Raw genomic sequence first — 12601 nt, forward strand, 5'->3', positions numbered from 1 at the left:
GGCTTTGAGATAACTGAGTAGTCGTCATCCACTGGGGAAGTGGAAACATCCTGAGCAGAGTGACCTAACCTGCTTGCGCGAGTGTAAATGGGGATGGAGGAAGGAGGATTCGGTAGGAAAGAGCCCTTGATGTGGATCCTTACTGAAGATTGGTGTAAGAAACTTTCAATCTACTTTAGTACTTATGGCCTTGGGCTTCATCTTGGAGGTTTTTGCACAATAACCACATCGGAGGCATTGAACGATTTTAGAAATCTGAATCAGAACAGCACCGGCTTCAGCAGATCTATCCAAGACAGGTAATTTAATCAGCACACAAGCTAATGCTAAATCCCAGTCCTCACAAAGTCCGCCCAAATTGTGTACGCCAAATTCGCGTGCGTGTAGCCGATAAGAAGAGCGGAGGCCTGTAAAAGAGCCGGCCCCAGAACTTAACACCCAGAAAACGTCACATCACATGAAGAAAGGCAACCAAACTATTATGCAACTTATCCAATTGAATGCTTCCAGAATGTTTAGGTATTGTAACAAAAATAATTCTCCAGAAATCTATACAAAACAACAGTGAACCAGGGGAGATACGAAGAAAAATGATCTATGCATGGAATGCGTTCGAAAATGGTATAGGTTGAGAGTGATCACTGCAGGAAAGAAATGATTCCGCTGCACGGCTTCACGTGACAACACTAAATACAAAGTTGACATTTCTGTAAGAATTAGAGTCTCAGAGAAATAGATTTCAGAGATGGAATAAGAGCCCAAACTAAATAGGAAAACTTAGAAATTAAACAAGGAATCGGTTGTAATAGACTCATTGGAGGAGCGGTATCATATATATAACATGTTCAACGAATCTACCTTAACAATACATTTTGGTAAGCAATTGTACAACAAAGGAAGTTAGTCAGTTGCGCACTCGCACAAGGAATATAAAAGCAGGCAAAGCTGTTGGTTTTGTAAAGAAAAAGCCACAGATTGATAATGGCACAACCACCAACCCATCGCAACGCTCTAGTACGCTCTCTACCAACGCGCTGATGACGTCACCTCGAACGGAGATGAGTTGTCTGCAATCATATCGCCCAGTTCAGCGAACGAACCAACGACCAGACTGGATAATACCACAAGTTGATATAAGACATGCTAGAGACAGCAGGGATATGCAGATTGTTCAAAGAGCACCAGTCTCAGAGGTAGAAAACGCTGTATCTAGGGGAAATGGTGTAGCAACAAAGATTGGATACGTGTGTCTCATGATTTCCTGTAAAAACTTAGGGAAGGTCAGATCTAGGGTGAGCATTTCGCCTGCATCAGTACTACAAAAACATACAAATGCAGAAAGCATCTCTCATGCTTGATCTGGAACTAACCGCATTCCAAACCGAACCCACAAGGTATCACAAAACGTCCAATGCTCAATTTTCACTGATGCTTATTCCATCCATTGAAGTGGAGTATTTAGGCTTGCGATTGACAAAATTAATTGCAATGTTAGCACTTTCCCGTCTGTAATGTCTCACAGTCTCAGTGAAACGGACTACAAGCGGGTCAGATAGAGTTTCCGTGAAAGCAAGACTAGTTAGTGTATCAGTAGGGTGTAGGCACTTGGATGTGTACAAGTATCAGACTGAAAGACGTTTTTGATTTTTGACTAGAGTGAGGAAGATATTTGTTTTCTTCTGGATGTGTCATTTTTGTGTGCAAACGAAACCCGGCAATCGAACGGTGAGCGTGAAAGAAGCCATTTCGAGTATGTAAGAGGTATTTGAAACGTTTCCCCCATTAGTTACCAGCATCATCTATCAGCAAGCATCTCGGTCACGGAAGAAAAATGAAACTGACTTAATACAATTCAAAGTGACCTAATGCTTTTTTCAGATACTGTCAGTTAAACTCTATATCTCACATGTTTCCCTTGTGTACAGCTTTGGGTCGCACTGACATTGGCTAGCGTCTGTTGGGCACTCGTAATACTCTGTTGTGGTAGCCGAACGTTTATGAGACTGTGCACTCTGAGTTCCTTTAACCGACGATCAAAATGTAATTGGAAACGGCAATTGAATGCGTACTGGCAATAATGAAGCTGATAAACAGACTGGTAGTTTCCTCCCCGTTGGGTAGAAATGTTTTGAATGCAGTGTTTTCATCATGTCGTGTAGGGATTTGGGGAAGTGAACTGTTTCACAATTTTTTATACCGACAACCAAACTGTTTTCCCTCAAACGGTGTGGCAAGACTTTCAGAAACACAATGGCTGACCCAGTGTTATCAAAACTGGATTGGTATACCTTTGCTAGAAATATTAAGAGGCACAGGCTACGGTGGTGGTCTGCAACTGCCATGTCTCTAGTGAAAAAGTTCAGTGTTTCCCTTGGTAATCCAATCGGCTTTCTAGTTCATCATTACTTTTCCTTCGTTTATTCAAACTGCTTTCTAGTAAAACCCAAGTAAACCCTGTCCAAAATATTGTGTGTTTGTCTTTCCAAAGGGATGAATACTGTTCTCAGTGTTTCTAGCGACACTGTTGAGGAAACATCAGAGAGCTTGTTGAGTTTTTGATGTGGCACATGATAGGATTTTCGTATGCGGTGCCCGAGTGGCGCTTCAGATATAATGTATATCAACTTGATGTCTTTCACCAGAATGTGCGGTTCCCAAACTGTTTTTCGTTGAGGAAACATCAGAGAGCTTGTTGAGTTTTTGATGTGGCACATGATAGGATTTTCGTATGCGGTGCCCGAGTGGCGCTTCAGATATATATAATGTATACTTGATGTCTTTCACCAGAATGTGCGGTTCCCAAACTGTTTTTCTATCTGGTGCAAAGTTGGATGCAAAGGACATCAGACAAAAAATGCTGAAAGCCACAAAATGCCCAGCAGCGCTTTTCTGTATCTCAAGCCACTTTTGCAAGCTGACCGTCCAAAGTGATCAGAAGATCGACCATTAACTTGCCTGCATTGCCATGTGTTTGATGCGAATCTCGAAGAATAGACCTGATTGGTCATCATATTCTTGAGTTTTTTGCTCTTTATGACAAAAACACTTGGCGGATGGAGGTGGAAGCAGATTAACCTTTCCATACCACGAAGCGTTGTCTAAGAAGCCTTGACAAAAGTATAAGGCTTTTGTACTATTTTCAGTATTATGCAGACATGAATCAACACAGTGTAATCAATCGTTCCAGTGCGATAATCGGCAAGTGTGTCATCATGCTTCAATGACAAACTGAATTGGAACAAGATTCTTACGTATTTACGACAAAGAAGTAATGAAATGTGGATGAAGCAAAAAAGACTGTGACTTTTATCACAGTTTGCCTTTGCTTTGCCGAGCACACAATCGCAGTAAGCTTACTGCGAGTGTGGTCCTGTCGTCATAACCACGACAATATTCACACGCCAAGCAAAAGACTCCGGCATATCCAGTTCACCCCACCAGACTCTGATACGTGCTAGTCAGACTCATAAATATTTCTCTCAAAATGGCTGTTACGTTTGCTAGTTCCATGGAGTAGGTTTCTGAGAGAACGAGGGTGAATATCTATTTATAAAATTGCAGTGACTAAAAGCATATTTGAGCCTCGAGTCAGAAAACAATTCACCTCTGTGAGGCAAATTTGTGTTGTACAATTTCTGAACCATTCGACAGACGATTAGGTCTACTTTTACTTGCTGTGGTTGCTAAACATTGAGTCAACAGAAAGCTGATTCTTGTCGTAGAATTCCTGTGGTTTTTGACTTTGAGGATGGTCATTTTCAAAGAAACAGGCCGCTTTGCTGGAGGTTAGTTCTTATTTGACGATTTTTCTTCAGGTGTTAAATTCAAACTGCCTGAGCTTATCCCTTTCACGATCCTCTCGGGGATATGAGTGACGATGTTTTAATGTTCTAACCCTCAAGAAAGTGGTAAGCCTAAAATCGTTTGAATGTCAAACCGCGAACGAACATCTGCATTACACATGGAATCTGAACCACTGAAAGGAGACTATTAGTCATTCCGGATAGTGGCAACACAAACGCAGAGGGGATTCAGACCAATTTGTTTTAAATGCCAAAGTCTTTCATCAAAACATGTCATACGCAAGAATGCGCTTTTACTAATTCCTTGAAAAATCGCGGTGAATTGGACGCATGTATACTACTCCTTTAATTCTTTTTTGGCTAACCGTCCTGATGTTTTGCTCATTCAGGAGTTAAACATATGTATAGATTTATGATACTGGATGATACAAGCTTGAGTAGTTATTTGCATAGATTCATAGTTAATAGGGGCCACACAAAAATAAAAGATTCATCTTTATCAATTGAACTTGATGGTAGATGATGTTTCCTGTACAAACAGTAAGAAGTTGCTTTACATTTGGTTGGTGGACAGATGCCAAAAACACCGCTATTCCAAATTTCGAAGGTGGGGTGCGGATATGGTATGGCGTTCAACTAGCACCGTACTATTGCCATATTATGGTGTCATATCATGGGAAGCGAAATCACGTCAATTGGTTATTGGCTAAGAAGTGATTTTGAGTGATGTGTACATTGAAACGAGTGGGTTTTTCAGTCAACGCCCAAACTGACCTTGAGGGGGGTTGCATAACACTGTATTCGCCGTCCATCCTTACCTGTAGCTAGATTTCAGTTAATCAAAACTTTGTGAATCAGATTGTAGAATGTACCCAGGTGATGGGGCTACAATTTCGAGAAATATGCAAAAATTCCGATGATTCATTTGCATTATATTGGCTTTGGTCATACTCAAAAAAGCGAAACCTCTATGCTGAAACAACTGTGACATTAAAAATCAGTGCATATGATAAAATACCCAAGAACAAAGTTGAACTTGGTGGTTGAACCGGGTTACTAAGCTATTTGTAATTTGTAGTGGCTGTACCTGTAACGACCTTATGCTTGCAAGATTTCTGTGGAAAGACACAAGCTAATCTCTTGATGCTCGTAGTGTTGCTTTTTGTGAAACACCGGTGGCTCTGAGCCAGTTTAGCCCGTATACGAGCTATAGAGTTGCACCCGGGGCGGCAGTAAACTTTCACTCACCAACCCTTCTTTATTTTTGTTCACATTTACATCACTCTGGTCTGAACAGAACGTCTGTTCAAACGAGAGTCATGTGAATATGAACAATACACGTCCTGCAAACCCCACAACATGCATCAACAAAAGTTGTCCAGCGGATTTCAAGCGTCTGTGGCGCTGCCTGACTGGGAAGCCCTGACAAGCTAGCCAATCGATCGTCACAACCAGGTCAGTTACTGGGTCGTCGTATCGGCGATGCGTCGGGCATACCAATCACATCGCTCAAGCGTGAACACGTTCGCCTGTTCAGATGTGAGAATTCAGATGCGTCCAACGTGAGCTGGTGGAATAGTTATACCGCGTTCGACTCGCATGTCAGGTGACCGGAGTTCAAACCCCGGCACGGCCATTGAGTATGCACTTCTGATGAACCCTAATAAGAGTAGAACTCGATTGCAGTGCTTTCACCCTCTGGTGTGGATTCACCAGAACAATTGTGCTAGGTCAGGAGGACGTCTGTTCAAACGAGAGTGATGTGAATGTGAGCAGTATACATGCCGCAAAACCCACAACCTTCCTTGTTCGTAAGTTATCACCGACACTTTGTTTCTCTCAGATTTCATCGGGAAAGCACATGGCGGACTTTCATATAAATGCTGATTCGTATTTACTTACTCGAAAACATTAGATGCACACTCAATTCTAGCACCTCGAAAACAAGACCACCTCCTTGGGCAAAACGGAACAGCTATTTCCGTCAATCCATCATGTGATATCCTACTCAATGCAAAGTTAATGAACCTTTATCTGTAGTGAGTGAAAATGGGAAAGTACTGTAATACTGAACACAACCAAAGAACTTGTACATAAATTGAGTTTCTTTTAGCAGTATAGCTTGACAGATTTTCTTAAAGTATACTGAATGGGTGGTGGTTATATAAGTAGAGTCTGAGCTTCAGTACGCCTGCTTTTGGACACAAATCCAACCAACAGAACGAGAATCCACTATACTGTGTAAACAGAATCACAATAATTGAAGTGGTAGGTTGTCAGTGCGAACACACATGCTGACTGGTTCAGGTTCTTGATATGTGACCACTATATATATATCATTGAGAGAGAATTAGTATTAGACAAAGAAACAAACAGCTTGGTATCTACTCAGAAAAATGGTTTTGAATGCTTAGTCACAGGAAGAACTAGTTGAAAGCTCACTGGTTCTTATGGTGCCATTAGATGGAGTCACAGAATTTTCTGAATTACGCTGTTGGATCTTACGCCCTTGTTGTACAGTCTGTTCCGAGCTTCCCACTAAAAGCGTTACCTGACATCAGTTCTACAATACAATTTTGGAGAAAGGAGGGGACATTCTCTTCGGTGCAGGAGCTGTATCTGTATTTATGAGTGGGTGTTTGTGGGATAAACATAGGTGGGCGCTAAAAATTAAGAACTTGATGCCGCTCCGGTGAGAAACTATTTCGGCCAGAAGCTGCAGTTTGAAACTCTGAAAATATCCAGAGTAAGCCGAAAATACAGAGGGCTAGATTGAATAGGTGTGGATGAGGGTGGACAAGGTCAACAAGAATGCACGCGGGTAGACGATATGACTAGATTAACATTCCGCCCTATGTCTTACCGCACCAAATGGTTTGTATCATGTAGGACAGCTGCTGCGCCTGTCTGTTCGTTTCAAATATCCAGTGTAACCAGCTGTTTGTAAATGCTGATGATTTCTTTTAAAGGGAAACTAGAATTAGGCGCTCGTGTCCGTGTTCTTTATGCATGGATTGTGTGGCTGTTCAGCCTCAAGGAGTTTGGGCTTTTAGTTCGTAGTCCTTGTGACATAGTAGCTATGTTAAGGAACTAAATTTGGTTATTGGAGGTATCCCTTTTCAAAATGCCTTCCTGTGCAGCACATGATGTTTAGTGAAAATATGGAGACTTTGACCAAAGCCTACTCTTATCTAAAGCCAAATCATGCTGAAAACTTGGGCGCATGGCATTTTGATATCAGGATTCCCTTAATTTATTTATTATGTAAAATTACGGTAATAAACTCAGTGGAATACCATGCCTCTTGTCTTATTTTGCCGTGCATAACAAGGCGGCAGAAGTAGTGAAGTGCTCGCTAGTCCCAAAGAATGACTGCGATGGATTCCACGTGGTACGCAAATTCTGGTAGACGCTTTTATTCAGAATAAAGAGTAGAGTATCCGGGCACAAACTTGATATCGTTTGATGCTTCTCAACCATTACTGGCAATAATACTATTCTTTGTTTTCACGAGAAGTGATGACAAAAAATTGAACGCTGCTAGGAATCCAATATTAAAAAATACATATCTGTTGCAGAGGCACGATCTTCACATGTAATCTAGTAAGTGTTGACCATATAGCAGATAAACTGCCGAAGATTTCGTCACACCAGTTATTCAGTGTTTCTTCAAACAGATTTGGTTGTCTTTGCGCATTTTCAAGTTTTGAAGAATATTGTAAAGATCTTGTGTACGGGATGCAACAGACGGTATTATAAATTTGCCCGGGGATGTTAGTGGCGTTTCGTTAATTGTTTACACGAGATGCAAACTCTAGGCAGGGTTCAGTATACACCTTATTAATTAAAAACACCAGGCAGACTGGGTGTCACGAAGATTATTGTAAAGCCAGTTTTGTCCATGTAGCTGGATGAAAACTCACGTTTTTTCTGCTGCTGGTTTGCCAATAATAACGTATGCTTGCATTTGTATGTGTATAAAATTAAGCATGACCCATATGGAATTCACATAATAACTCAAGTTTTCCAGTTTTCTGAATCCCAGGGCTGCTAAAATTTAGGACCAAAGTAATGATAAGATTTTTGAACAGCCCCCGTAATCAAACGGTTTTATGATGTACAACTGGCAAGGACTTTTTGGAGAACTTAAAAACAAACTCAAGTTTCTTACAGCTGGTCCTGTCACTCACTCTGAAGCACAGCACTGGTGATTCCTGTCCCTCAGCCAGCTCCAAATTACTGAAGATATAATAAGAACAAGGGAAAACTTTGCCTTAAAACAGTGCATTAATGAGTGGCGTTGTCGTGATGAAGGCCTGTTCAAATACTGTCTGCAGGAAGCCAAAGTTAGCTGTGTGTTAGTCTTATTAAGTGTTTTTGCATTAGCTTGGACAATAACCACAAATGTCTGAAATTACTTTCTAATCCGTTTGACATTCACAAGCGCTTTTAGCAAAAGCTATCCACTACCATCGTTTTACCATATTTAGTAAACAGTCCATTGTTGTGTAATTTGGTACTTTTGTCCTGCGGAGTAAATGATTTCCCCCAATAAGTCCATGTGGTTTCGTTAACTTGAGCATTTGTTGGTTGTTCGGTCCAGATAAATCTTCAAGGGAGCAAAATGCAGACTGTTAGATATTGCTTGGTTACATCTACTCTCAGCTTGGTTGAGAGGATTATCAGAAATCCTCACATAATTCAACCGTTGATTACCATTTGTACCTAGCCTGGCCAAGTGGAAAAATTGCCCGAGGCAAAAGTTACTCCTAGAGCTCCCTTGGTAACTCATTAGTTTGCGAAGCCAAATGCTGATTCTGTAGGGGATAACTATTATGGCTTTGAAACATATACAGTGTTTAGGATGATTAGAAGTTCGGAGGTAGTAGAGTTTGTCCAGAACGTTTTCCTATTGGCTGATCCCAAACTTATGGAAATAGGTGAGTAGTATGGAACTATCGAATACCACCGATACCCAAAACAGTTTCACCAACCAGTATCTTCACCCAGGATGTATTCAGATACCAAAGCGCCACTAAAAGCTGAAAGTTGGAAAATATTATGCTTCCAAAAGCTTACAAGTGCTCCCATTAAAAATACATTCTATGATTAGTTTATTGAGTCTTTCCGCTGATTCAGTTGACCATTTGATTACAACCACCGTATGTGGTTTACTTGAATTCCAGGAAGAAAAATGGTTTGTTTGGTGAGTGTGTTCTCTAGGTTTATATTTAACCCTCATTAGCAGCCAATAAGAATTTTTTGATAGCGTTTACCACTTAAATGCTCCTAAGCTTGAAATGATAAAATTCTTATCCTTCATTCCGCAATAATTTATACCAGCCGAGATATTCATTGACATACTTTGGTATTTTGGTTGGAGCTAGAAAACTAGGCAGCAAACGAATCCATCATGTGGCTTGATAAAGTCTACGAAACAGAGCCTGGTTGGTACCTCGAACTGGTTAGGTTGCTAAAGCAACCTATTACAAAAGAGATTGACGATGAATTATTTTAAGCAGATAATTTTACGATATTCTTGTAAATTAAATAACATTTGAATGGGTTTATCACAGCATAATGCTTTTTAAATGCTATGTCGAAATGCAAGGGGTGATCATCCGGAGTCCTGTTAGCTAAGATAGGTTAGTATACGACGTTACTGAAAGTATTACTAACATGTTTCATCAACCAGAACAGGCAAATTAGAATGTTTAGCGATTTTCGCGCACTGATAACAAGTAATTAGCTCTTTCAAATAGGTGAAAAATCGCACACTGTTTTACGTGGAGAAATTCAACGCTTTTTGACATATATGCTTTTCCCGTTCCATGAACTGTCGGAAAAAAACATTTGAAATAAGTACAGATAAAACTTACCAGTAGTCTCCTGTGGTGGAATGCACATACTCTCGGCCAAACGGGGAAACTGTTTACACTGTACAATTTCTGGCCAATCAAACCCAAATAGACGCATCCTCGGCAAACATGCATTCCTGACTTGATCACACAATTCCCAACAGGGCGGTATCTTTGCCTCTTGATGACTCTTCAAACATACGGGTGCATACAGGGAACAGAGAAATCTCTGAATATCCGGATGACAGTCAGTGTTCACCAACGCAACCCATACATTCGCTTGTTGGATTACTTCACGAATACTTTCGTGTTGTAGAAAGTTGGGTAAAACCATGCGAGAATAACCAACGCTTTTGCACAATGTCATATTTGGTGGAATTGTGTGACAGTTCCAGTATGCGTAGGAATTAGGTTCATTTGAGTATCCCATGGAGGTCGACTCCCACGAAACTGAACTCAGGTCGTTATTTTGCATGTTAGGCTTCAGACGTGATAAACCAGGTCCAATCGCATCACACGCCAAAACGAACGACTGCAAAGCTGCAAATATCCAGACAATATACATTGTTCTACGTTGAAAAAATATGCGTTAGTCTCCCTTCTCTTCAGCACGATGCTTTAGCGTTGAGCAGAAATTCGGGTAACCCTGCTGTTGTTGCAAGTGGCACATAATGTCACATCTGTTTAAGTGACACAATCTTTTAGGGATGTTTGTCATTTCACAATTAGCTGAATATTGTACCGAACGTTCGCATCCAACCAATAGCAGAGAAGCTTCATCACAACCGTAGTGGACCAATCACCATCAAGACAACCGATACTTTGCACACCGAATCACATTGGAGTTCAACAGGGAGGTCGGCGATCTGTCCGAGAGGTGTTGCGAACCGAATGGCGCCAGAACAGAACAGAAAAGTAATGAATGACATGAGAAAGTTAAGTTTTGTTCTAAGTTTGGTGAGCGTTCATGTTAACCGAGCGAAGCCGCGCTGTCTTAATGACTTGAATTATGGGCCGCACAGAAGTGGACAAACAGTTTCAGCGTAGATGCAATAGTAATTGCAACCAGCCGTCAGTTTTCAAAGAATTCAGCAACAGTAGAAACTCTGAGATCCAGTTCGAATCAACTTAATTGCGTGAAGATGAATGGTACCTCAAGTTTTCTGCTGTTTGGCAAGTTCGAAGGCGGAAGTTCTTATTTCGGTCGCATTTAGTGTAATTACGATTCAGTGGTTGGCGGCAAAAGAGTCGTTAGTTGACTTAACAGTATTTTTCGATAATGTTTTCAAAATCATTTTCAACTAATATTTCCTCCTGTAAGTCAGGCCAATTTTTGCTGTAGAGCCGGAAGGCACTCTACAGCTGTTTCATCCTTCAAAAATCGCGGGAGCTTTGGAACCGTGTCTTTCCTATAAGTAGCCTGGAAACTCACCGGTAGACACAGAACGGCTGATTAGTAGCGTGACTGTCACTTTTAGATAGAATATACAGTCGCTCGTCATTTAAACCACATCGTCTGGTCACGTAGTGACAGGCTGGTTAGGGGATCCGGTGATCTCCTCTATGCAGGGTTCAGTAGAATTGTGAAGTTATACTTTCTCTCAGCTACTTATAGTTGGGGTTTATCATAACATACATCTCTGAGTAACTTATGACACTGGTCGTTTCGGATAAAACTTCCCCGGGAGCAGTCTGAAGTATCCTTAGACTGTGGGTGTTAAAATTTAGTTGCATTTCCTGGAGTTCTTTCTGAAGGTTTTCGCGAAATAAGGCTAGAATGGTTAGCAAAAATATCGAGAAACACGGGCGTCCGTTTCCAGAATGAAATATTTAGGAAAATGTCGCATTCGTTCAGATGCTGGACCTTGGGTTTACAAACTATGTAGACTAAATCTGCAGAAGTGGTGCTTGTCCACATTGTTGTTTCTGCTTATGGTTGCCACGTGGGGGCTTTGGGGTTGCCTTAGTCATGGAAACTGTAATGAAAGCATTTTAGTCCTTTTGTCCTGGAGTTCTTCACCTGGTGAGTCTATAGGAAACAATGGAATCAGTGACATTATGTTAGGTCTCATCCAAACTTTCAACTAGCGCATATAGTTGGCCCTGCAACGATCCAAACCTCGGTCATTGCCATTATTAAATTGACTCAACTTGCATACCGATTGCATCTGAATGACCACGTCTGAACAGGCGGAATTGTTCATACTAATTGACGCGATTGGTTTGGCCCGAAGATGATTCAGTCCCCCTCTGGTTGCGCCACTCGAATGACACCCCTGTCAGTTGGGTAGTGCCAGGGATTCCTGAAACCGGTTGTAGAATGTCTTAACAGTCAAAAGTAATTGCGTGATTTGTAGGATCAGAATACAAACCACGCTCGTTTGATCAGTCCTGCTTCTGACCTAGTGCAATTATCCTTCTGAGTCTACGGTGAACTGAGGAAGCACTGGATTCGAGTTTAGCCTTTATTTTAGTTGTTCGAAAACCGTACTGTAGTACTGTACCGTACTGTTACGAAAAATGTCCTTAGAAGAGGCCAACAAAGGGGGAGGCCAAAGTGTTCTCACCTGCATGTGATTTAACATGATGAGAGAAGTGAAAGCTTGAAGTTGTTTCTGAAAGCATCATTTGCTGTTTTCTGATTTTATGTGTATGTCTTGAAACATTTTTTATTCTGACAGAACTTCGAGAAATTGGAAGTGTTCATGGTACTGTATTCGGAAGTCATAAAAGGTCAGTATTTGCTCCTGACAATTCGACGAACCTAAAGCCTAGAAGCAACCTGTCGTTCGACGCAAATTTGTTTGCTACATTTCATAATGAAGGTGCTGTAAAATTTCGACAATTCATACCATATAGGACCTTGATTCTTCATTGTAATATATAGGTGATATGACTGACCGAGGAAAGCAATCTGACAGATGTTTTGGAGTCTCGGCT

The 12601-nt window shown here is 41.1% G+C and overlaps 1 protein-coding gene across 1 annotated transcript in view; it reads right to left on the bottom strand.

Moving 5' to 3' along the window:
- The window catches only part of T265_10795 (hypothetical protein), a gene marked incomplete at both ends in the record, with an annotated part of 48962 nt that extends 38612 nt beyond the window's left edge, over nucleotides 1-10350 (bottom strand). The window contains one exon of the mRNA XM_009177267.1: nucleotides 9683-10350. Coding sequence (XP_009175531.1) covers nucleotides 9683-10226 — 544 coding nt within the window. The remainder of the gene's footprint in view (nucleotides 1-9682) is intronic.
- Nucleotides 10351-12601: the final 2251 nt, after the last annotated feature.

The sequence above is a fragment of the Opisthorchis viverrini genome (genome assembly GCF_000715545.1).
Source record: "Opisthorchis viverrini unplaced genomic scaffold opera_v5_408, whole genome shotgun sequence".
In the NCBI taxonomy this organism is placed as follows: Eukaryota; Metazoa; Platyhelminthes; class Trematoda; order Opisthorchiida; family Opisthorchiidae; genus Opisthorchis; species Opisthorchis viverrini.